Raw genomic sequence first — 27,211 nt, 5'->3', positions numbered from 1 at the left:
CCATGCTAACGCCTCGCAAAGTATGACCCCATTGTGAATGGGTCGTACAAAAAATAAACACACAGCAGCATTATTCTGTCAAGTGTATGTTTTTTATGAAATAGAAATAAGGATTAAAAACACTTCTATAATTTCAAAGCCATTATACCGGTTTTGAAAGATTTTCCTAAACAAGTTAAATTGTTCACAACTAATTCAGAAGAAGCTAAACTGAGAAAACTAGTAAGGTTCTAACTAATATCTTCTCAAACATCCATCTGGCAGGTGCCCTATGACGTGAGGGAAAAAGAAAACTAACAAATGCAAATGGTAAATATTTTAGTTACTCTGAATTCAATGTTTTCAGTAGCTAAAGAGGGACAGAGAGACAAATTAACTTTACCATTTTAACACAAGATTTAACTAACCTGTACCATCTTGGTCTCCTGTACATTCACAGTCAAGCAGGTCATGAGTAACACAATGTGAACTTTCATGTAATGTGAACAAATTTTTTAGCTCTTCTACTGAAAACGGGATATGTTCAGATGTCTTGGTTAGGTCAACAACTGCCCCAGAAAGATCTTGCTTACTGATCTGTCTTTGATAAATCTTTTCTTCTATTGTACCTAAAGAAAAAACATTGAATCGATTTCCTTCACATCTTTAAGTTCATTATTTTTGCAGGGTAAAACATGTTTATTAGCATACAAGTTAACAAAATAACAATATTCCTGATATCAAAGCCCAGAATAACAAAAAAAAAATCTTTTGATTATTCAAAGAGACAACTTTTTTTTTTTTTTTTTTTTCCACACTGAAGGGTTATTACCTGTGGTTAGAAGTCTATAAATATGTACAGGATTTTTCTGACCATCTCTCCATACTCTAGACATTGCCTATAGGAAATAAAGGGGAATTCAGAGTAGAGTGGGAACCAATAACCCTGTCGACATAAGCAATATGTGTTAATACATTTAAGATTAGGAATTCTAGATTTTACTTGTAGCTTTGGCAAACAAAGCCCAGGCATACCCAAGCATTTTCTACCTCCTATTTTTTTCCTGGGATAAAGAAAGGGGTGGATAAAAACATTCACTGTAAAATAGCTGCAGGGGTATCACACAACACTGAGAGGATCTATCTGCACCAAATAGGACAGTAAGGACACAAAGAACCAAGTATAGCATGGGCATGGAGGATTTCTTCCAGTCCAAGGAGCTAATGACTTAATCCTAGGGAATCCCTAGGATACCTAATCAGTTCAGGCTATAGGTAGATTCCTATGGTTTTATAACTTATCAGTGATAGTGTAGAGAGTTGGTGTTCAAACCCCACACCCTCTAAAGTCCTAACCTTTAACCAGCTCTTGGGAGAGAAACTCTAAGCCCTAGTAATACCCTGCCTGGTAAGAGTATCTTATTTACCTAAGGCCTTGGGCCACAGAAGATAGTTTTTGCTGACAAGGTGATTTAGGTGGGGGCCTTGGGACCTGTGGAAGGGCTGGAGACTGAGCAGCTTAGGTCATTCACACTGCTACTCCACGCTTATATGGCTGACCTCCAACAAAATCTCAACACATCAAGACTTGAGTGAACCTCTCTGGACGGCAATACTTCAATCTGTGTTGTCACTCATCAACGCTGGCAGAATTAAGTATTGTCTGTACAACCTCAGTGGATAAGGACAACTGGAAGCTTGTGCCTTGTCTCTCCTGAAATCCACATGTGCCGTTTGCCTTTACTGATTTTAGTCTGTACCAAACTGGGGAGACTAAGCCTGCTGGGGATATGGGGATGTAATAAACCGTAACTATGAGTATAGCTGTTTTTCCTGGTTCTCGGAATCCTTCTACAGTAATCATTGAACCTGAGGGTTGTCTTTGGGTCCCCCACCACAGACACCAGATGAGGTGCAAATCCATAGGTAGATCTCAAAGTACGTGAAGATAGACTGTATTCTGAAGAAAACCAAAAGCAGCTTCTGAAATATTTCCCCACATAAGCTAATTTAATATCTGTATTATACCATCCACAAACCCTGATAAAAGTATCTACAACACTTTGTTGTCTTTCCCTGGTAGTCATGAGCATCCCAAAGGCCCAACTGTGTAGTATAGACTAGAGATACTGTCTGAATCCTGGCTCTGCCTCTGACAGGTTATATGGCCCAGAACAAGCTTCCATCTCCTCATCTGTAAAACACGGCTAATAATACCCACACTTGCAGAACTATGATGAAGATTACATAGACGTAAAGCACTTATAGAATGCCTGATAGAAAGTAAGAGCTCAGTACACAGCAGTTATTATACATCCTCCTCATCCTCATATCCCCAGCAGGCATAGTCTCCCGAGTACACATTCTATAATGTGTATTTAATGCATAAATAGTCATACCTGGATATCAGTGGCTGGATTCCAATCAATGTCATAGAGAATTAAGTGAGATCCTCCAATAAGGTTAAGTCCCACACCACCAGCTTTTGAACTTAACAAAAAAATAAAATCAGAAGAGTATTTACTATTAAAACTATCAACAATTTGCTGTCTTTGGGAGACTGGTGTTTGTCCATCGAGTCTTGTATAAGTATATCCGTGACGCTTGCATACTTCTTGTAGAATATCCAAGGTTTGTGTGTAGTTGGATACCAACACCACCCTGCCAATCAAAAAGAAGAGCCTTTATATACAATTTTAAAGCAGTGTTAGATTTTTTTCACTGAAGGAAAATACTACAGTGGTACTACCAGTGATATTCATAGAACATGCAGCAATGACCCTGTACGATTAAAATATAGGTTCTCCTTCAAATTCAATTTTTAAATCAATATCTAAGAGACTTCTAGTTTTAACCGGAATAAAGATCTTTTTTCATCTCTCTGAAGCCACTCTAAAAACAGTACAATGAGAAATAGAAATAACTCTACCTTTGATAAAACAAGGAGATACCTACATGTGAAAATAGAGAATAAAGGAATGGCGACTTGCTTAGGGAGTATAGAGAACATAAAACCTAAGTGCCTGAAGGGGGGAGATTCTAATAAGAAACAAGAGCAAATTTATTCACATCAGAGAATCCTAAGACACCTCAGAAGGAAGGAGTTTAGACTGCCGCCATTATAAGAGCACTGGTAAACAGAGCCCATACTCTACTCCCATGTAACCAACTGACTATTCTTTCTCAGCTAGTGTGTTTATACTCTGGAGAAAGTAAACCAAAGAAAACTGAGACCAGGGGACTCTAGAAGGCAAGGATATAGTGACAAATCAAAATGAAAGTCTGCATACTGGATAGATCCCAGTTCCCTTTTACTGCCAATTCCCAAAACACCAGTAACCAGGTATCCCTCTCATATCCCATCCCCAAAAAGATAGTATTGGAATATTCATCTCTGGGATGACTTAAATGACCCCAGAGAAAAGGTCCAGCCAGTTTACTACCTAATTACCCAGTGAAGACCACCAGTCAACCAGCCCTGCTCGGACAGTGTTCAATAAATGTTTTACTGCATCACTCTTAAATATGGACACCAAGGATCACCAACTATTTGTGGTGAGGCTCCAACATGAAAAATAGAAACCAAAGCAAATAAACAGAAAAGAAGATAACCATAAAACAGAGCAATGGAGGAAACAGGAGACAACTTTAAGAAAATAATTAATATCCTCAAGTAAGAGATGCATTCACAAGAAGAGAAGGCAATAAAAAAGAATAATCAAAAATAAGAAAATAAAAAAAAATAAGAAAATATCTTAGAAATTTTAAACGACAATCAGAATAAAAATTTAACAGGACAATTGGAACATAATAACAAGAGAGTATGCCAGGAAATAAGTGGGAAAAAAAAAAAAAGGTGATGGAGCGCCTGGATGGCTCAGGTCATGATCGCAGGGTCCTGGGATAGAGTCCTGCTCAGTGGGGAGTCTGCTTCTCCTTCTGCCTCTGCCTGCTGCTCCCCTGGCTTGTGCTTGCTCTGTCAAATAAATAAATAAAATCTTTAAAAAAAAAAAAGTGATGACCATTAAGAGAGAAAAGATAAAAGAATTAGAGTATCAGTCAATGAGGTTCAGTATCTAACTAACAAAAATTCCAAAGAAAATAAAAGAAAGAAATTGTTTTGAAAGAGAGACTATTTCCCAGACATGGGGTCTTCAGACTGAAAGGACCTACTGAAGTTCCCAACCCAATAAATGAAAAAATGATCCAAATTAAGGCACATCAAAATTATAACTCAAAGCATGAGAAATGAAAAAAAGCAGCTATAGTTATCACAGAGAAAATACAAGTTACAAGCAAAGGATAAAAATCAGGAAGGCATCACACCTCAACTGGAAAAGCTAGAAGACATGTAAAGTACTTCCTTCAAAGCTCTAGAATAACATTGTTTCACTTTAGAATTTTAGAACTATGCCAAGTTGTCGGTCAAGGACTAAGTTTCAGACAAGCAGGAAGTAAAAATGATTTCCCTTCCATCTCCCCTGTCTCAGGAAGCTACTGTAAGATGTGCTCCAGTAAAATGTGAAACCCAGGAAACATAAGGTACAACACAGAAAAGAAAAAAAAAAAAATTCTAGATGATGGTTAAGCAAAGTCCCAGGATGACAGCTCTGCAGCACAATTTCAGAATGACTGGTTCAAATTGTAGCATGAGGGCAGAGGACAAGAGAGAAGACAAAGAAAATACAAAAGAACTTAGACTCATAGGAAAAAGGCACTGAAAGGTAATGAAGGTTATATATAAGAAGGCTTTATAATACTTACAAACAATAAAGCAAATGGGGAGAAGTAAAAAGAAAAAAAAGGCAACCAGTAACTCCAAGAGGGCTACTAAAAAGTTGTTCAAGATAGAAAATGCAGGGATCCCTGGGTGGCGCAGCGGTTTGGCGCCTGCCTTTGGCCCAGGACGCGATCCTGGAGACCCGGGATCGAATCCCACGTCAGGCTCCCGGTGCATGGAGCCTGCTTCTCCCTCTGCCTGTGTCTCTGCCTCTCTCTCTCTCTCTCTCTCTGTGTGACTATCATAAATAAATAAAAATTTAAAAAAAAAAAAAAAAAGATAGAAAATGCAATCATGGTAAGCTATTTGGCTTAGCAGTGAACAACAACTTTGTTATAACAGAAGTATTAAATGCTAATTTAACCAAAAGCTGTGATATAACGGTCTTGAAAGGATGAAAGGGAGTGGAGGGGACATAAGAGCATTAGATTCTCATGAATCATAAGAGGAAGTCATTAGGTAAAATAAAAAATGGATGAGACAAGTAACATCAGCAAGATGGACTAGGAAGTTCTGGGTCCTTTTTACGCCATAGAAACATTAAATGAACAACCAGAAACAGACTGAAATAATTTTATAGGGGCTCTGGAAATCAAAGATCTACAACAACAAATAAATGCCTAATGAAGAAAAAGCCATATTTAAAATACGGTAGGAAATTTCATGGTGTTTTTACCCACCCTTGCCCTACTCCCTCCCCAGTACAGTTTGGTTTGGAAGATGGCAGCCAATCCCCTTGTTCCCTTTAGTGAACTGAATCTGCAAAGTCCTAACCTGTCTGCAGGCTACTTGAGGGGTTGGTATCTACCAGTGTTACCTAACTCAGAGTTCAGATGACCAGAAGCAGCTAGGATCTCAGCTAGGGGAAGCCACGGGAAGGGGTGGGGGGCACAAGAAATCACTGCCTGAGGAATAGAACACGAAAACTAAGGTTTTAGAAGAAACAGGGGTGAGGCTCATACAGAAATTAAGACATTTAAAAGGAAAAAAGAGGAAAACACGACCCATTTAAAGGAACAAAATAAGTCTCCAGACATTGTCCTGGAAGAAACATATGCTTGTGGAAAAAAGACTAAAAGAACTCTCCTAAACATGCTCAAAGAGCTAAAGGAAAAAACTGGACAAAGGACTAAAGGAAACTGGGAAAACTATGTATGACAAAACAAGAACATCAACAAAGAGAAATTACTTAAAAAAAAAAAAAAGAGAGAGAGAGAAATTACTGAAAAAGAACCAAAGAGAAATTCTGAAGCTGAAAATGTGATGTGACAAGAGAGCAATGACAGCACATGAGCTGGCAATACACTAGGGGAACTGGTGATTGCACTAAGAAACAGGATACAGAGGGAGAGAAGAACTAGGGCCTGATATTTTATAATGAGCCTTTTAACATCTTGAAAAAGAAAATTTTAAACCATAAAATAATGTAAAAAGTAAAACCAGTATTTATTATAATAGCTGACGTTCGATAATTAAGCAAAAATTAAAAATAAAGTCAAGACTATCTCCTATATATAATTAGCACTAGAAAATAAAAGCAAATTTTAAAGTTTTAATTATAAAGCAAGAAATAAAGCCAATTTTAAAGTTATAATTTTTTAAATTACACTAAGAAGGAAAAGATAATCCAACAATAATTTAGATTTGTATTTCTGTACCAGTTACTTTTTGCTACATAATAACCATCCCAAAATTCAGTGGCTTAAAACAACAACCATTTACTTTATATTTAGCTCACAAACTGCAGGATTAAAAAGAAAACCCAGACCCAAAATGACATCACTTAGGTCAAGACCCCAAGTCAGGAACCAAGACTTAATAACTAACATAATTGCAGTTTCAGTCCCCCAGGAATGTAACCTATAAACCAGTCTACATGGAACTTCCTAGTCAATAACTAGGAAATTTACTGATAGACCCCTCCACTCCCCTTAGGACAGCAAGCCAGCTTAGATAATCCATTCCTTGCTGATAAATTTCTTTCTTCCCATCCTGCCTCTCTGCCATTAAAACTTTACTGGGGCCACCTGGGTGGCTCAGTGGTTGATCGTCAGCCTTAAGCTCAGAGCATGACCCCGGGGTCCTGGGATTGAGTCCCACATCGGGCTCCCTGCAGGGAGTCTGCTTCTCCCTCTGCCTGTGTCTCTGTGTCTCTGCCTCTCTCTGTGTCTCTCATGAATAAATAATATCTTTAAAAAATAAAACCTTTGTTAGTTAAGCTCAGAAGAGCTCCCCTCTACTTCTTGCTCGATGGTGCTGCCTGATTTATGAATCATTTAATAAAGCCAATTAGATCTTAAAATGTACTTGTTTGAATTTTATTTTTTAACAGTAGGCTGGTGGGGATGCCTGGGTGGCTCAGTCAGTTAAGTGTCTGCCTTTGGCTTAGGTCATGATCCCAGGGTCCTGGGATCAAGCCTCACAGGCTCCCTGCTCAGCAGGAAGCCTGCTTCTCCATCTCTCTCAATCCCTCACATACTCCTGCTTGTGTCCAATCTCTCTCAAATAAATTTCTCTCAAATCACTCTCAAATAAATAAACAGAATCATAAACAAACAAACAAACAGTAGGCAATTTAGGCTGGGCTCAGCTAGGAGGTTCCTCTGCGGCTGTGACTCACATATCTGCAGTCAACTGCCTGGTCAGTTGGGGACTGGCTGACCTACTCACCAGGCTAGCCAAGGCTTATTCACAGGTACCCAAGGGAGGACAAGCCTCAATGCACAAGTTCTTTGAAAGTCCCTTTTTGTGCCACATTTGCCAACACTGCATGGTCCAATTCAAGTCATGTGGCTGAGCTCAGAGGCACAGTAGGAAGTCACTCAAAATTATCTAGCAAAGGAACATGGATACATGAAGGAGAACTTAGACCATTTTTGCAATCTACCATAATTCCAATCATTTCCATATTATTTCAATCATTTTTCCTTCCTCTATTACTGTTACAGTCAGCAGTTAGTTAGGCTTTAACAGAATACTTGGAGGTCAGCAAAAGGGGGTGGGGGTCAAGACCTGTTGTGAAAGCTAGTGACCCGTCCTGGCAGCATTCCATAAGCAAAGCCACAAGAAGCCAGATCAAACCAGACAGGCCCCAGACAAAGAAGGCCCAAGACCCTGACCAGGTAAGGGACAAAAGATGTAAAACCCTGCTCCCAAAGAAATCCTCTCCCCAAATAAGAACCCCACCCCTCAGATAACAACTGTCAATAAAAGATAGAGATCCAAGCTTCTCCCTTGAGCCCACCCACTCTCCCATTTCCAGAGTGTACTCTCACTTTAAAAATCTCTTCACTTAAACTGCTCGCTCAACCACTATGTTATGACGAACAAGACCGAGAGCCTCCAGTCATGTCCCCTGGTGGGCAAGATGGAGGCCTCAGGGCCTGGAGTCTCCCCAGTTCACCCAGCAACACTATAGGGATGAATAACATTACCTAAACAGTCTTTCTGATACAGCTTCACTAGACCAAAAAAAAAAAAAAAAAATCCAGCTTAATATTTTCCCCCAATAGGTTCTTACAAGGCTAGATACAGACTGATGTGACAGGTGACTGACTAAGGAATCTCTGACAATCCTCCTTTAGAGGTCTAGAGCACCCCCCGCACACACACACACACACACACACACACACACACACACACACAAGTACATATCACTTTTGAAACAAGACTGTTAATTTTCTCTTCATTAGACTATCCCATAAAGCAACTGAAATCTGGGTGCAAGGTGCACCCAGCAAAGTCTCCATCCAAGTGATGCACGAGGGATACAACATAAACCCTGCTTGCCAAGCTGTGAAGCCTAGTGAATGAATGTAACAACCAGGAGGGAAAATGAATGTTTTTAAATTTTGAAGTTTCCTTTTTAAAAATTCCATAAAAGGGACACCTGGTGGACAAGTCAAGAGTTCTCAGCTATGCCTCCACCCAGTTCTAATACACCTTAACCTTAACCTGCACAAAAACACTGTACATACCAGAAGAGTTCTTCCTGAAGATCTCAAATATAACTGTCTGGTTCAAGTTAGTGGTAATACAGAAGTTACAGTGAAGACAGTAATATTATCCCTGAAACCAAACGGTGTCACTTCTAGCTACGTATCTTTAAAGGCTTAGAATGCTTGTGCATAGGCAGCCCAGCCCTGGAAAGCCTGGCCTCTACATCCAGTTGGCCATATGAAAAAAGGGCCAGACCTCAACACCTAAAAAACAACCCAATTAGAAAATGGCAGAGAACTTAAATATACATTCTTCCAGTGAAAATACACAAATCGCCAGCAAGTAGGTGAAAAGATGCCCAACAACACTCATCATCAGGGAAAGGCAAATCAAAAGCACAAGGAGATACTATCTCACACCCATTACGATGACTGTTATCAAAAAACAAAATCACAGTCTTGGTGAGAACGTGGAGAAATTAGAAATCTTGTGCACTGCTGGTGGGAACGTAAAATGGTGTAGTTGCTATGAAAAGTAGTATGGTGGTTCCTCAAAAATTTTAAAAGGAATTTCCAAGTAAGCGAACAGTTCCACTTTTGGGTATACAACCAAAAGAACCAAAAGCAGGGCCTTTTTTTTTTTTTTTTTTTAAAGTAGGCTCTACGCCCAGCATGGAGCCCAACATAGGACTGGAACTCACAATCCTGAGATCAAGACCTGAGCTGAGATCAGGAGTCGGATGCTTAACCAAGTGAGCCACACAAGTGCTCCTGAAACCAGGGTCTTTTTTTTTTTTTTTTTTGAAAGCAGGGTCTTGAAGACATATTTGCACATCCATGTTCATAGCAGCATTATTTGCAATAGCCAAAAGGTGGAGCAACCCAAGGGCCCATCAACAGATGACTGGATAAACGAAATGTGGAAAATATACACAATGGAATAATATTCAGCCTTAAAAAGGAAAGAAATCTGATACATGCTACAATATGAAGCTCAAGTACATTAACGTCAGTGAAATAAGCCAGTCACAAAAAGACAATACACTGTATGATGCCAGTTTTATGAGGACCTTGAGTACTCAAATTCACAGCAACAGAAAGCAGAAGGGTAGTTGCCAGGAACTGAGGGGGAGGCAGGAATGGGGAGTTGTTATACACCGGGTACAGCTTCTGTTTTGCAAGATGAAAAGAGTTAGGAAGATTGGTTGTACAACAATGTGAATGAGCCTAGCAACACTGAACAGTGCACTTAGAAATAGTTAAGAGAGTAGATTCATGTAATATGTATTTTACCACAATTTTTAAAAGGGCAGGGGGCAGGAGGATCTCTTCAGATAATGTAAAGCAGAACAAACGCCCATCCTATGCTACATGTTGCTTCTTCTCTCATAGGACAAGATAGGACACAGTTTTACGGACCCACAGTCAAAATTATTCTATCCCAACTCTGCCTCCAAATTATGCTTTTCCTCGTCATTTCTTTCTCCCCATAAGAGGGAAACTTTCCCCTATAGTATCTCAGGGATAAATTTTTACATGTATATTAATACCTTATCTCTTCTCATTTCCTCTATAACTGTTCACTCATTACTCCTTGTCCAGTAACCATCATCTATCCCCTCCTCCTAAGAAGGAAAAAAGGATCCAGTTAAAAAAAAAAAAAATGCAAATAGTTAAGTCTGAGTAAAAGTATACACTCATAAATTCAAACTAGATCACAAAATTTATTTATTTGAGAACAAGTGAGAGAGAGAGAACAGAAGGAGAAAGCATCCTCAAGCAGACTCCTTGCTGAGCGTGGAACCCTACGTGACACTCTTGAGATCTCAAGACCCTGAGATCATCATAATCAGAGCTGAAATTAAGAGCCTGCCGCTTAACCAACTGAGTTACCCAGGTGCCCCCACATCTGCACATATATATTACACATGTTCTTTTGTACATATGAAATATTACCTAATGAAACACTTTAATCAAACTATATTAAACACCTTATAGAAGTGTTCCTTATTTTAATTCCTTCATTGTTATGAAAAATAAACCTAAAAATATGCACAAGTCAAATGATATTATAAATGCTCCAAAGAGGTTATGCAAGATCACTTGACAATTAAATGTAATTACTATTTTACAATATTTTCTCTGTAATTTTGCCTTAATTCACACAGTTTGTGGCAAAGATAATTAAGACACAGTCCCTGTACTATAAGTACTAATATGTGAGAACTAACATTATAATATAATGTGAGAAGATACAAAGGGAGCGCAGAAGAGGGGCATCTAACTCAATCTGAGGCCAGCAGCTTCTGAAAGGAAGACTCTGAGCTGAGTCTTAATAAAGAGAAGCAGCTGGCCAGGTGAATGAGAAGTGAAGGCCGTGGAGGCCTAAGAACCTGCACCACATACGAGCAGAGAGTAAGAAGCAGAGCAAATGACAGGTCCTGCAGGTGGTTTGGTATGACTAGATCGCATGGTAAGCATGAAGGAGAGGTGTGAGACAAAGCCAGAAAATACAGCATAAGCCAGAACATGAAAAGTCTTGCCAAATGTGCTTAAAGATTTCAGAAATTCCTGGAAGACAATTAGGAGTCTTCAAAGGATTTTTAAGGAAGGAGAGTGATATGTTCACATTTGTATTTTAGAAATATAATTTAGGGCAATGCTGATAGTGTAATAAGGTTGAAAGTAAGAGGAAAATAGCTAATTAGAGACCATCATAACCCAAACCATTAGTTACAAGAGTCAAAACAAAAATCTTGGTACCGGAAAGGAGATGGGTTCTAAGATTAGGAAATAATGACACCATCCAGGTACGCCTGGGTGGCTCAGTGGATGAGCACCTGCCTTCAGCTCAGGTCTTGACCCTGGAGTCCTGGGATCAAGTCCCCCATCGGGCTCCCTGCAGGGAGCCTGCTTCTTTCTCCCTCTGCCTGTGTCTCTGCTTCTGTGTCTCTCATGAATAAATAAATAAAATCTTTCTAAAAAGAAAAAAAGAGCAACAGAATTTAGTGACCGACAGTGTTGGGTAAGTGAAGGAGAAAAATGAGTCTAGAAGAACTAGAATTTTTGCTGGATTATGGTGTCATTCATCAAGCCAACAAATGATGAAAATGGATCAGGTTGCAATGGCAAATGATGAAGCTGCTGGGGATATCTGCAGCTTAAAGCCTGACATGCCATCAGGAGATTCAGATGCCCGCTATAAGAAAAAAGGACATGGGAAGGAGAAGATAGGGTGGACCAGAGTTATAGACTTGGAATCAATACTGTATGAATGAGAGTTGAAATAAGGGGAGTAGAGATAACCAAGGAAGGTTATTTGGAGCAAGGCGGCAGCCAGAGAGAAACCCAAGAAGGGTCAACGTCCAAGAGACAGAAAAGAAGAAGGGTTTCTGAAAGAGATTAAGGAACAAATCCGGTGTTAAAAATCAAAAGACATCTCTGGGTTATTGTGAATATATGTATTTACTTTAGATTTAGTTTTCTTAAATAAAGATCATGATCCCAAAGGAGGAGGAAGAGAGGAAGGATAATCTAAGCCAAAATTCCATGAGCACTTATAAGCAAGTTCATTAAATCGGCCACTTACTTTTCAGTAGGACGAAGTTCATGGATAACTGCTAAGAGCTTCAACAGCACCTGTAGTTTTCCTGATTCTTCCTCCGTAAACATGAGAGGGTTGTAATCAGCAGGGAACACATCTACCAAGCCTTCATACAGACTCTTTTCTTCCTTTCCATCCCAAGTTGAGCTACATTCTCTTTCCTGTTCAAAAGGATGACTGTTAACACTGGTTCATGTTTGTTCTGTTAATTAGGAGGAAAAAATGCTAAAATTACGGGGGGTTGGGGGGGGGAGTGAAGATTAATAGCTACCTGAAAAAAATCAAGCTAACTACTATGTAAATCTTTATAGGTTACTGATTCGGTCATTTTTGAAAAAGGTAACGTGCACCCTGCTGAGTTCAACACAGTGGTTCTGAAGCAGTCTTCTAGCGCCGATCTTCGCCCTAGGGGGCAGCATCACAGCCCACGTATTCGTTCCTTGGGAAGGGGGAGGTAGGGAGCAGCAGAGAAACGAGAGAGGAAACCAGCATGCAGTGATACACGTCTGTTCTCTCCCAAACCCTGAGATTTCTCATCACTGAGGTCCCTTCTCCCCTCTTCTCTCCCTTCCCTCTATTACTTTTCTTTCCTGATTTGAGGGCTTCTCACAGCACCTCCCAGGTTATACTCAGAATCAAGCATAAGAGTTTACTCAAGCTTATCAACTTCTTCTGCAAGAAGGAACAATGCTGCCCTAAGTTAACAGAGAAATTTATTCTTACTTAAAATATTTTTGTTTATATTACTAATAGTTTTTAGAATAATTTTATTCCAACGTGATTATCGGCACCTCTGAAGTTCCTCCTCCAAAAGCACCTAGCTGACATGTGAATACTAGAAATTCTAGAAAACTAGAAATACGTTCATTAATAACGACATCACTTTTTAGATTAAATTTCTGAGGCTGGCTGGTCTCCTCTCTCACACTTTTACTGGATTTGTCACTGGTTTTGAAACTTTGTTCAACCTACTCCACCTGCCTGGAATGCGTCCTCATTTTTCTGTCCAATTATCCCAATCCTATAAATACGTAAGGACCCAATGCAAATTCCACCTGATTATTTACAGCCCTTTTGGGAGGGGGGGTAGCAGACACTGACTCTTAAACTTTATGGTTACAAAGTACATTTCAGCTTTGACCTTATTTAATTGAGAAGTTACCTAAATACTTTATTATACTTATGTTTTCATGTGTGTTGTATTCATTTTTTAATAATTCCAAGAACAGGGGCGCCTGGGTGGCTCAGTTGGTTAAGCGTCTGACACTGATTTCAGCTTGGGTCATGATCTCAGGGTCCTGGGTCCTGCATCAGGCTACACACTCAGCAGGGAATCTTCTTGGATTCTTTCTCTCTCTCTCTCTCTCTCTCTCTCCCTCTGCCCCTACCTCCCTACTCTTGTGCACGCTCTCTTGGGCTCACTCTCCCTCAAATAAATATTTTTTAAAATAATAATAATTCCAGGAATATCTTAAGGGCACTGCTGTACAAGATGCTGGGCACTAAGTATTAATTTTAACTTGATTTAGTCTCAAAATACAGCAATAGTTGGGTAAAGTCACTTGATTAAAAATACCTGGAACTCTAAGATATTAAAATCACAACTGGGATATACAAGGAGAAAGAGACAGTTGCTGGCTTCTTCAGATTAGGTCTGCTAAAATGCCTACACATTGGAGAGGTCATCAAAGGACCACAGACCCAGGATCTAGTCTACAACTTTTCATGTTCAGAAACTGAATGTGCTTAAGCTCTAGGCAAATGAGCCATACTAATCAAATTGAGAGATTAAGTCAGAACATAAATTTACTGACCTTCAAAGGAGACCTGCCTATATAAACCAACTGGTCTAACGCATTCTAGAAAACCACAAGGAAAGCCAAATCATTAGCAGAAAGTTGTCATGTGAATAGCAAATCAAAATACAAGGGAGATGGTGATCCTACGGCACAAGTTCTCAGCCAGGAACATGTAAGCAAATCACTTGAGGAATCACGTTTTCCAAATCCTCATACTTGGGTCCTACTCTCAGAGATTTGGAATCAGTCCATATGTGTTGAGGTCTGGACAAGTGTGGTTTTAAAGCTTTCCAGATTATAATGCACAAATTACTATTAGTTTTGGTTACATTTTACTCACATTTCCTGAAAAGAAACCCATTACTATGACTGAACTTAGGAAAATAACCTAGTTTCAACAGGAACATATTTATAAAAACACTGTTTAAAGGTTACTTATACATGTGGAAGGATCATTTCAGCCATTTTCTATTGATCCTTATTTGCTAAGATGTTAAAGGAAAGACTTAACCAAGTGAGGCTCAAGTTGTAAATTATGTACCCTTTTTGAAGCTTGTAGTATTCTATGCCTACTACTAGTTAACTGGTGCATTCTGCGCTAAGATAAAGTCTACCTTTTAAGGAAGAATTTTTGGCTTCTATTTTTGCTGGGCATCATGCCCAAAGGGTTTAGTTTTTATTACTGCGTATAAAATGTTTCTTAAAAAGTTGACTAATAAATTGTTATAATCCTGCCAGTAAAGAGTTACAGACTTCTCCTATGATAAACTATGTAAATATAACTCATTTAGGATAAACCTGAAGAATTCTGGTTAGAACACTCCATTTTCTAAATATATAACTAATGACCTCAAGCATAACACAGCATCCACATGTTTTCTTTTGTCTTGCTTGCAAATTATTATTTTACTGTTTAAAGAAAAAAATAACAACAAAATTGTTCTAATAAAGTGTTAGGAATGAGCTGTGGATAACAGAGTATCAATAGTTGTTATGTAACTTCTTTGGCCAGGCATTCTGGATTTGGATAACTCTAAAACAGAAAACTCTCACTATATTCCAAACTGCCTTATGTTTGTTAAATATCCAAATGGTTGGCTCAACTATATAACCATTAAAAATCATATTTGGAGAAGATATCTAAATTGGGGAAGTGTTTATAATTTAGTCAGTGAAAAAAGTAGATTTTAAAATAGTAAGCATAACATCATTAAAATTAAGTTTCTCTAGAATGAGGGAAGCCTGGGTGGCTCAATCAGTTAAGTGTCTGCCTTCGGCTCAGGTCGTGATCCGAGGATCCTGGAATCAAGCCCCACATTGGGCTCCCTGCTGAATGGGGAGTTTGTGTCTCCCTCTGCTTCACCCCATTCATACTCTCTCTCTCAAATAAAAAAGTCTTTAAAAAAAAAAAGTTTCTCTAAAACAAGATTATATATGCATATCTTACAAGATTATATATGCATATCTTTGAGCCCCTGTTCCTCACCAAAAAGTGGGGATGGTAATAACAATACTTATTCCACAGAGCTTTGTAAAGAATAAATAAAATAATGCTAGAAAAGTATTTCATGTTTGGTATATGATAAGGGTTTATTAGGTACTGGCTAAGATTATTATTACCAAAATACGGGGGGGGGGGGGGGGGGGGGGTCTGGCTAGAAAATTTTATTTCTTCATAATAAATTCCTAAAAGTATTGCCAGGCCACAAAACATATATGACTTTAAGGCTTGATACACATTGCCAGCTATCTCTCAGTGGTGCCAATTTAAATTCTAACCAGCAGATGACTTCAATTTTCTTCTGATTTTCTGAATTTTATAAACTTCATGCAACATGTATCATGTGTTACTTTTACATGTGAAAAAAATACATTATTTTCCATGGTAAATTTTATATTTGCGCTAAACAAAACTGATTGGCTATATACCTAAAATAGGGAGAGAAACCACAGCAAAGTATTAGACAAGATACCAAAAGACATGGGGCACAGTCTAGAAGGCAGTGCCTCACATCCATATGAATATGGACATGCTCTCAACAGATAAAAGACTGGATAAACTGTACAGATGAAACATATAGGAGAGGCCTTCTGGAAAACCCACAAATGCAACCCCTGGGATTGGTCCTATCTGCCCTCTCAGATACACAGAACCCTTAGCTCATATCCTCGACACAGTCTCATACACTACTTACCTTTATAGACTTGAACAACAGGCAGGGATGATTGCACAGTTTTTTAAGAGCTCCTATACATATTAGATGAGGACTATTTCCCAACAACCCTTGAAGGCAGAACCTGACAGCCTGAGAATTCAACAGCTTTCGATAAAGCTCAATCTGCAGAGCTCCTGGTCGGCAAAAGACTACATTCTCTATTTTAGGTGGAAGATATTTATTTATGACTTCTTGGGTTCTTCTAAGAATAAAGAGTCCAGTGAGGCAAGTAAGTTCAACTGCTCTTTTCTCTCCTAACTTCTTTTCTTCCTGTGAAAAAATCACAGACTTAAAAGTGTTTATAAACAAAAAATACTTTCAATTAAAAGGAATGTTAAACATTTTATAATAATAAACCACTTACTGATTATGTCTCTTCAGATTTTCTTTACAGAATAAATGCAATATGAGTTTGGGATAGAAAAAACAATTACCATCTCTTTAAATGTTCAACATAATCATTTAATTAAATGAAGCCAGTCTCTTACTCCTTGTTTGCAAGCTTATTGGCACCATTAAGAACCATCAGAAATCAAGAATCTACAAACTAAATTATTCTAAAAGTAAGCTTTCATGTGAAGACTGTCACGGTACATCATCCTAAAATCATCAACAAAGAACTAACTCAGTAAATTCTTGGAAGCAAATATTTTGACAAGTTATTGATCCTAAAATTAAGCCCAGAAGAAATTACTGGCACAAGGCACAGCTAAATTTTTCAAAATCAGTATACATAGTTCATTAGAAATGTTAGTTTCCAATTTGTTTGTTTCCTTTAGTTCATTTCTAAGTTTTTACCACAGTCAAAACTCACAGTATGAGTAAAATACACGTTTAAATTCTCTTTTGAGCATACATAATTTCACAATGAAGCTTAAAATAAAATCCCATATGTATATATTCATTACTATATAAATCATGAAAAATTCTCCTATATTAAAACCACTTTCAACTTTTATTACAAAAGAAACAGGTTTACTGAAGAAAAGTCAGAATAGTTAAGCAAAACAGTTATGCAAATATAAGAAAATTAAAACCAACTTCAATCTACCAGAAACAACCATTGCTGTCAAGACTTTTATGTACATCTTCCAAGTCTTGTCTTTATATTAATATGTAAATGTATTTAACATTTTATTTTTACTTTTATTTTCCTGTTTGTAACAAAAATAGGATCTCCATAGTTTAAGCTTCATGGGAACAAGGCACTGGTCAGTTTGGCTTTTCACCACATTCCCTAGTATCTAACACTGCATTTGCCCCACTATAGGTGTTTCACATGTAAGTACTAGATAAATAAATGAATGTGATTTTATTTTTAAATAATGTATTTTGGACATTTCCCATGGTATTAAATATATTCATAAGCTATTATTTTATATACTTTCTGGTTTATGGGAAATGCTCAATAAATATTCGCTGATTATCGTATTTTATTAATTCAGAGACTTTTTTTTTTATACATTACCATCTCCAGTTCAGGAGATGCTTTTTATAATCAATGACTTCTTATAATTGATAGCATGTTTTCCTTAGTGGTTCATAAAATAATGATGCATATTAGAATTGGTATTATTTTAGATTTAATGAAATACACTGTATTTACAATATACAGACTCTGCTTTAACCAATTTCCTACCTTTAGAAATGTCTGTTTACAATTTGTTTCCTTTAGTTTTATACTTTTTTACCCTTACAGCTAAATCTTTAAGAATAGCTATAAGTATTTCTTTATAATAAATTCCTAAAAGTGGTATTGCCATACCACAAAATACATACAATTTTAAGGCTTTTGATACATACTGCCAAACTGTCTCCAGTTGGACCAATTCACATTCCAACCAGTAAAGGACAGTACTCTCATCTATACTTGCTATTCCTACGTAAATTGAGCCTACTAAAACATCAACATAAGAGTATAAAAGTTATTTTATGGTTATTTCATCAACAGCAGTAAAAAATGAATATTTTTACAGGTTTACTGTCATTTATAACTCTTTGTGGTGTACCTATTTATGACTTTTTTAATGTGATACTTTCTAAAATAAAGCAGTCTGTTGTGTTGGCCTTTAAGGACCTTCTAAGTCCTTAGAGAAGAGTTGAAGCAAGAATAAATAATAATAAATAAAATGCAAGAAGAGTTGAAGGACTGTGGGAAAAATAAAGAATTCACGAATTTAATTTTTCCAGAATTAAAGAATGCCCAAGTTGTGGATGACTTTCCTGGACATACTGTTTTTATTTTTTAACCTATTTACAAAAGTAAATTATACCTCAGAAGCAGAAGGCTGTCTCGATATAATGATGGGTTCTTCATATACTCTTCTATAAAATGACAAAGAGCCTAATATTCCTGGATTTACAAAATCAATTAATGCAAAAAATTCTTGAAGATCATTCTGAACCGGAGTACCTAAAGAAAAAGTGATGAAAAGGTCAAGTTTGCGTTTTACAGTCACAGGTATTTGTAGACAATTGTACCCTCTCCCCTAAGAAAACTAAAATATAGGCTTTAAGGCTGAGAAAAAGCAGCCAAATCCAGTTGAACAAAAATATTAAGAACATATAAACTTTTAACTCTGGTTTTAACTGTGTACTAAATTCAGCATAGTGGTTGCTGAAGCACAGGTTTTGAAGTTCGACTAGTCTGAGATCAAATCCCATCTGCATCATTTACCCTCTGAGTAACCCTGAGCAAGCTACAGACTTCGGTTTATTCTATAAAATGAGCTCCTAGGGCTTTGAGGATCAAATCAGTTAATCCATATGCCATACGTAGAACAGTGCTTAAAGCACAATAAATGTTCCATAACTGTTGGTAATTCTTAACATTATTACAGCTGTGTGATTCTGGACAAGTTTCTTAAGCTCTTTAAGTTAAATTCAGAATTTTTTCACTTATAAAAGTGGAAAGATAACAATTTCCCTGGTGGTATTACAGTGAAAAGCAGAGATACTGTGTGCACACTACAGCACAGTGACTAACACTTAGTAAAGACTCAGTGAAGGCACCTATTACCTGTCAAAGTACAGATTGAGATCTTCACTAATCCTAAAGGTTGACACAAGCAGATTAATATACCCTGCATATATTATGCACTCAATAACTTTTGCTAATTTTCAAAGAAACATTAGCATGTTCAGTAATTACATCAAAAGGATATATAAGTCAGCATAGCCCAACAGTATAATTTCAGATGATATTCAAATAACAGACTAGAAAAACTTGTCCAAAAATATAAATAATATCAGAGGTAATATAAGTGGTATATATAAGAAGTGAATAAAAATGTACTTATTCATTAACAAAGACAACATACATTTTATAATGCCAGGGAATTTAATGATCACTTCCCTTCAAATTAAATGGGTCAACCCCAGGACTAATACATGTTAATTTTTTAACACATCCACTCAGTTCTAAATTTTTGGACCCAAAATTGAAAGAATTAGAGAAAATATATTTATGTTGGTATGTTTTTTGTTAATTAGCTTTTAAATAAATACCCATGATGACGACTAATAAAAATAGGCAGAATGAGAAAGGCAAGAAAGAGGGGAAACAAAGGTGTAAGGATTCTTATGGCTGGCTTCCAGACATTCATCCAACCCCAGCAAATTAACCCAAGCCACTCATAGTCTGATCCCATCTGCCAATAACTGATACAAGAAAAGATTTGTGTCTTAGACTGGGTTCCCCAGGAGTAGAGCCTGAGACAGGGATTTGGCTCTACAACATTTATTAAGGGAGAGCTCTCAGGGGAAAGAGAATAATGGAATTAGAGACTAGCAGGGGAACAAACTACGTAAAAATGGCCTCCTTGAGTCTGAGATAAACTATAGTGAGGCTCAGAAAATAAATTGTACCATAAGGTTGGTCTTGAAATTATCCAAAGGCAAGGGCTCTGGCATTTTCCACTCACCTCTGTATGAGTCAACCACTGACCAAGCTGCAGCGGAGAGTTGAAACTCTCATTCAAACAAGGATAACTCTCCAGAAATTGGAAGGACCACATAAGACCAAAGTGAGGTGTAGAAGAAAAGCTACATTGAGCTACTCAGGCCTGATTCTAGTCTAGGCTAAAAAGGAGTGCGAAGAAAAAGATTCTTGTATTTACAAATGGGCCATCCCACCTTTCCAGATAGTCTGGGCCAGCATGCTAGTCTGGCCAGTAATAAATTAGGTGCATGCAGCACATACATAGAAAAACAAGGGATACTTATATTAATAAGCATTTGCCATGTGTCAGGTAGTCTTCCAAGAACTTTATGTGAATTAATTCCTTTGACCTTCACAAAAGCTCTATGAAGTAAATGATATTATTATCCTTATTTCACAGATAAGGAAATTGAAGCACAGAGAAGTTAAGTAACTTGCCCCAAGTTGTACAGCTATAAATACCATACTTAGGAACCAAGCAAAGGCAGTCTAGACCCATCTCCTACATTCTTTACCGTGATACCATTGTATTTATTCTTCAAAAACTCCAAAATGTAGGTTGCAGAAAATTACATAGCAATTTGAAAATTCAGAATCCTACCAAGACTCAATTACCATTGATTTATTGGTATGAATTCCATCCAGCACCACCAATTCTTTGGATGCTAAGCATATTACAAATCTTATATGGTAAGTAGGAAAAAATTCTATCATATCTTCCCAAAAATACTGACCAGTTAGAATTACTCTTTTCTCACAAGAGAGGCTAATGAGGGCTGCAGTTGTCTTAATAGCACTGTTCTTCAAACGATGCCCCTCATCACAGATTAGAAGACCAAACTTTACATTCTTAATTTGATCCAAAGAACGAAGTAACATTTCATAACTGATGATAAGAACAGAATAAAATGGAGATCTGGTGAATTCTTCTATTTTGCGGTCCTAAAAACAAACAACAAAAAAGGTGGTATTTAACAAATTATGGGCTGAAACTATAAAATCAAATTCAAGCAACATATTCCTGACAGACATTAATTAGAATATGTTAACTCAAAACCAAACTGTAAGCCAAGATGCCATTTTCCTGCAAAGAAGTTGGAGCAGTTACATGCACTGGAAAAACTACCCCATAGACAGTGAAAACTGCAGTGTTGATTTGAAAAGCACAGAGATCTAAAAAATGACCAAGGCTGAACGTTACAAGTCTCTTACCTGATCAACAGGAAATATTTTGATTCTTTCACTTCCTAGCCATTTTTGAAATTCTTTCCTCCAATTATTCACCAGGCTTCCAGGTGTGACAATAAGCGTCTTCTTTACTACTGGCTTGCCTCCATAGGGCCCCTGACACTGTAGAGTCCAGATGAGCGAAATACATTGCAATGTTTTCCCTAAACCCATTTCATCAGCAAGAATAGCTCCACATCTGCCATTCACTCTGTTAGAAATAATTACACTTCTTTTAGTCACAATAGGAAAATATTTTATGCCCCCAATATCATCATTTATTAGTCAAGAACCAGAAGCTGATTATTTTGTAATTAGGACAAACTCTACTCTGCCCCCAAATCCTTTTTCTAGATTTTCATGCAGCTGATTTACAACAGCTCTCTCTTTTGGATCTCTGATAATTATATTCATTATATATTTACTGTCAACTAAATTACTAAAACAAATCTGAAATTCAACAGTTCAATCTAAATCATCTGTTACTATCATACGCATGTATTTAGAGACTAGAAACGAATCCTAATTTTATATCTACATTTGAATAATTTAACTGTAACTGTGCTTCTCATTACTAATAGTTGAGTAATTTTTATAAGTTTCAACATGAAATATCAAAATGGCTTAAACTACATTGTAATCTTAACCGGAAACATCTATTGAGCTGTATTTATGATTCTCTGGCAGTAAATGAAGTCCTCAATCATAGAGCTCCTTGTACTGCAAGAAAAAAAAAAAAAAGACACTAAATGTTGACCTAATACATGTAGCTTAGTAATAGTCTGATCCTACAGACCTACTCAGTTAATGCTATTTAAAATTAAATATTCTAAGGAATATATTAGTAAGTGGCATGTGTATATCATTTCATAGCTTTTAAAGCTCTTTAATATATATAATTTATTTATATCTATTTTAAGTTATAAAGTCCAAAGGAACTAAGGATAGTACCAAAAATAAGTAGTTTTCCTTCTCTGATTCATTTCGCTTAGCATAAAACTCTAATTCCATCCATGTCATTGCAAATGGCAAGATTTCATTTTTTTATGGCTGAGTAATATTTCCCATTGTGCATATATACCACATCTTTTTTATCCATTCATCAGTCGGTAGACACTTGAGCTATTTCCATAATTTGGCTCTGGTAGATAATGCTGCTATGAACACTAGAGTGTATACATCCTTTTGAATTAGTATTTTTCTATTCTTTGGGTAAATATTTGCTGCATCATAGTTAGTTCTATTTTTAACTTTTTGAGGAACCTCCATACTATTTTCAAGAGTGGCTGCACCAGTTTGCATTTCCACCAACAGTGCAAGAGGGTTTCCCTTTCTCCACATCCTCTCCAACATCTGTTGTTTCTTATGCTGCTGATTTTAGTCATTCTGACGGGTGTGAAGTGGATAACTCATTGTAGTTTTAATTTGTATTTCCCTGATGATAAGTGATGTTGATTTCACGCATATGTGGAATTTAAGAAACAAAACAAATCAGCATAGGGGAGAAAAAAGAGAGAAAGGCAAACCAAGAAACAGACTCTTAACTATTGAACAAACTGATGGTTACCAGAGGGGAGGTGGGTAGGAGGATGGATGAGATAGGTGATGGGGATTAAGGAGGGCACTTGTGATGAGCATAGGGTATTGTATATAAGTGCTGAATCACTATATTATACACTTGAAACTTAATATTATACTGTATGTTAATTGGAATTTAAATTTTTAAAAAATAAGTAGTTTTATTATAGTTTAGTTTTCTTATTAGTAAAAATAACCAAAAATCACCTTTCCATTCCAATCCAAAATATGTCTTCCATTTCAAAGTACATAGGAAAAAAATCACAAACATGAATTACAGCCATAATTATAATTTTTTTAAGTTGTTTTTTTTTTTTTAAGTAACCTCTACGGGGATCCCTGGGGTGGCTCAGCAGTTTAGCGCCACCTTTGGCCCAGGGTGTGATCCTGGGGTCCCGGGATCAAGTCCCATGTTGGGCTCCTTGCATGGAGCCTGCTTCTCCCTCTGCCTGTGTCTCTGCCTCTCTCTCTCTGTATGTCTCTCGTGGATAAATAAATAAAATCTTAAAAAAAAAAAAAAGAATACCTTTAAAAAAAATAAAATAAAATAAAGTAACCTCTACACCCAACAAACCCACAACCCGTGAAATCAAGAGATGTATGCTCTACCAACTGAGCCAGCCAGTCAGGCACCCCCATTATTATCATTTTAGATCAACAACTTGACAATTCAAGACCAAATGCCAGCTAAGATATGAGTGGCAGAAAGAAAAATAGTGATTCATCCTTCCACAGGGGAAGGAAGAGAGCAGGAAAGTTTCATTGAAAAGATGGACCTTTTCAAAGGAGAATAGGAATTTACTACATGAATTGAGAGTTCAACATATTTGGAGCTTGCACTGAATTCTAAGTAAGACAAAAGCTATGAACCTGGCAAGAGAGGTGGAGACTACAGATACTTATCCCTGAAAGTTCGCACTGTATCTTGACATCAGTCTTTCATGACTACCATCACAATTTTGTTATATATGTGATTTTTTTTTGCTAATATGTTATTTTTCTTTAACTCAACTCCTTTTTACTTAGATTTATTTGAAAATTTCAAGCATGATTTATCCATGAAATCAAAAATTTAATACGCTATCTTTTTTAAATTTTTTAAAGATTTTATTTATTTGAGAGAGAGTGAAAGAGAGCATGAGTGGAGTGAGAGGCAGGGAGAGCAGCAGATTCCCGCTGAGCAGGGAGCCTGATGTGGGGCTCGATTCCAGGACTCTTGGATCATGACCTCAGCCGAAGGCAAATGCTTAACCAACTGAGCCATCCAGGTGCCCAATATACTATTTTTTTCTAATAATCCATTAACTAAATATGCTATCAGAATTTAAAAACAAGGTGTGGGGCTCCTGGCTGCTTAGTCTGCTTAGTTGGTGGAATGTGAGACCCTTGCTCTTAGGGTTGTGAGTTTGGGTCCTAGGGATTACTTAGAGACCCGTGGGTGACTCAGTTCAGTTAAGCATCCAACTCTTGGTTTCAGGTCAAGTCATCAGGGTCATGAGATGGAGACCCATATCAGGCTCCACACTCAGCAAAGAGTCTGCTTTAGATTCTCTCTTTCCTACTACTTCACACTCATACTCTCTCTCTAAAATAAATAAATAAATCTTTTTTTAAAAAAAAAAGAGATTGCTTAAAAATAAAATCCTTGGGCAGCCTGGGTGGCTCAGCGGTTTAGCACCTGCCTTCGGCCCAGGACATGATCCTGGAGACCCGGGATCGAGTCCCATGTCAGGCTCCCTGAATAGAGCCTGCTTCTCTCTCTGCCTGTGTCTCTGCCTCTCTCTCTTTGTTTCTCATGAATAAATAAATTTTTAAAAAACCTTTTTAAAAAATAGTAAAATCCTTAAAAATATTTTTAAATAAAATAAAATAAAAAAGTAGTCTTGTCCATATCCACCTAAAATGACCTTACATACCACCAGTGGAGTGCATATTACAGATGAAGAAACACTGCTCTAAGTTTGAGAGTCTGAACATTTTAAGCAAGAGAATGCCATGTTCAGAACTGTTTCTCAGAAAAATCAAGCTGGTGGCAATAAGTAGAATGAATTTGAGGAGCATCAAAAGCAGGTACACAAGCTAGGTGCCACTGCAAAAATCCAGATGAAATATAATTGTCTGACACTGGCACTGCTGCAGTGAGGTGCCAGAAAAGATCCAGAATCAAAGCATATTTAGGAATTCAAAACAATTAAAAGTTCTGGTTTGATTACACTGAGAAAGTGAAAGAGAAGACATTAAAGATGTTTTCCACAGGCCAAATGAGATAAGATCTCTAAAAAGAAGAGCATATTCTGAGAAACATGAGTCTAGACAGTTTCTGGGATGTTGTATCCCTTAACCAGTCATTATTCAAAGGGCTCATAGAGTTTGGGGGAATTTACATTCCCAATTCCCTCTGAAATGATCAATTTAAAAATACGCATTAAAAACAAAACAAAAGAAGGAAATATAACAAGATGATAGCAGATTCGTTTGATTCTTTTTTACTTCCTTTGTCTGGCTTTTGTTGTGTCTGTGTGTGTCTTCTACAGTATCTTTAAGAGAGGATTCTATAATTCTTTATCAGAAAACTGTATTTAAAAGGAAGTGAGGGAGACTCCTTTTATTTTAAAGTAGAAGTGAAATAAGAAAAAAATCTTTTTTCCATAAGCAGAGTTAAAGGCTACTTCCATTTTGCCCCCATAACCTTTTCTCATACTAATAAGCTCTTATTGTATCACATTAAGGTTGACTATATTTACATGTTTCCTCAAATAATTTAAACACCACTTAAGGGGAGAGACCGTGGTCCTCACTCCTGTATGCCCAGCTCCTGGCACATGGCATTCATCAAGAATCCCTTTTAGGGGAACCCTCTTACACTGTTGTTGGGAATGTGAACTGGTGCAGCCACTCTGGAAAACTGTGTGGAGGTTCCTCAAAGAGTTAAAAATAGACCTGCCCTACGACCCAGCAATTGCACTGTTGGGGATTTACCCCAAAGATTCAGATGCAATGAAACGTCGGGACACCTGCACCCCGATGTTTCTAGCAGCAATGGCCACAATAGCCAAACTGTGGAAGGAGCCTCGGTGTCCATCGAAAGATGAATGGATAAAGATGTGGTTTATGTATACAATGGAATATTACTCAGCAATTAGAAACGACAAATACCCACCATTTGCTTCAACGTGGATGGAACTGGAGGGTATTATGCTGAGTGAAATAAGTCAATCGGAGAAGGACAAGCAGTGTATGTTCTCATTCATTTGGGGAATATAAGTAATAGTGAAAGGGAATATAAAGGAAGGGAAAAGAAATGTTGGGAAATATCAGGAAGGGAGACAGAACATAAAGACTCCTAACTCTGGGAAACGAACTAGGGGTGGTGGAAGGGGAGGAGGGCGGGTGTTGGAGGGGAATGGGTGACAGGCACTGAGGTGGACACTTGATGGGATGAGCACTGGGTGTTTTTCTGTATGTTGGTAAATTGAACACCAATAAAAATTAATTAAAAAAAAAAAAAAAGGGATCCCTGGGTGGCACAGCGGTTCGGCGCCTGCCTTTGGCCCAGGGCGCAATCCTGGAGACCCGGGATCAAATCCCACATCGGGCTCCCGGTGCATGGAGCCTGCTTCTCCCTCTGCCTGTGTCTCTGCCTCTCTCTCTCTCTCTCTCTGTGACTATCATAAATTAAAAAAAAAAAAAAAAAGAATCCCTTTTAGAATAAATGCACACATGAAGTACTGTTAATGATGTATGTACGGAAAGTCATTACATCAGGCTTTTTCTAGAAAACAATTACGTTACAGGTTAAATCAAAATGGAGACTATGGGCACATGGCTGGCTCAGTCAGTGGAGCGTGCAACTCTTGATCTCAGGTTGTGATTTTGAGCCCCATGTTAGATGCAGAGATTACTTAAGAAATAAAATCTTTAAAAAAAAAACTCAAATTAGACTAAACAAATTATTTATTTTCCTACCTCATTCCCATTACACATTCATAAAGGAACATGATTCCTTCTTTCTGATGTGGTCGAAGATGATATACAAGGTGAGGATCTATCACCACATCCACAACAGGAAAACCCTTCTTATTGAACATCCACTGGTGATTATTGTCAGGTCGTGACATTACAAGAGAATCTTAAGAAAAAGATGAAAGTT

General features: G+C 37.4%; 1 protein-coding gene across 2 annotated transcripts in view; it reads right to left on the bottom strand.

Moving 5' to 3' along the window:
* RAD54B (RAD54 homolog B) overlaps positions 1-27,211 on the bottom strand; it is a 94,593-nt gene that overhangs the window by 3,887 nt on the left and 63,495 nt on the right. The window contains exons 2-10 of one of the 2 annotated variants that reach the window (XM_041768550.1): positions 27,028-27,190; positions 21,469-21,694; positions 20,991-21,198; positions 18,590-18,729; positions 16,296-16,586; positions 12,287-12,462; positions 2,379-2,640; positions 812-878; positions 408-608 (exon numbers count right to left, since the gene is read on the bottom strand). In XM_041768550.1, coding sequence (XP_041624484.1) covers positions 408-608; positions 812-878; positions 2,379-2,640; positions 12,287-12,462; positions 16,296-16,586; positions 18,590-18,729; positions 20,991-21,198; positions 21,469-21,694; positions 27,028-27,190 — 1,734 coding nt within the window. The remainder of the gene's footprint in view (positions 1-407; positions 609-811; positions 879-2,378; positions 2,641-12,286; positions 12,463-16,295; positions 16,587-18,589; positions 18,730-20,990; positions 21,199-21,468; positions 21,695-27,027; positions 27,191-27,211) is intronic. The other variant, XM_041768551.1, reaches the window with a different exon arrangement.

Source organism: Vulpes lagopus, chromosome 9 (genome assembly GCF_018345385.1).
Source record: "Vulpes lagopus strain Blue_001 chromosome 9, ASM1834538v1, whole genome shotgun sequence".
Lineage (NCBI taxonomy): Eukaryota > Metazoa > Chordata > Mammalia > Carnivora > Canidae > Vulpes > Vulpes lagopus.
The sequence above is the reverse complement of the archived record's forward strand: the minus strand, read 5'-3'. Positions and strand labels throughout refer to the sequence as shown.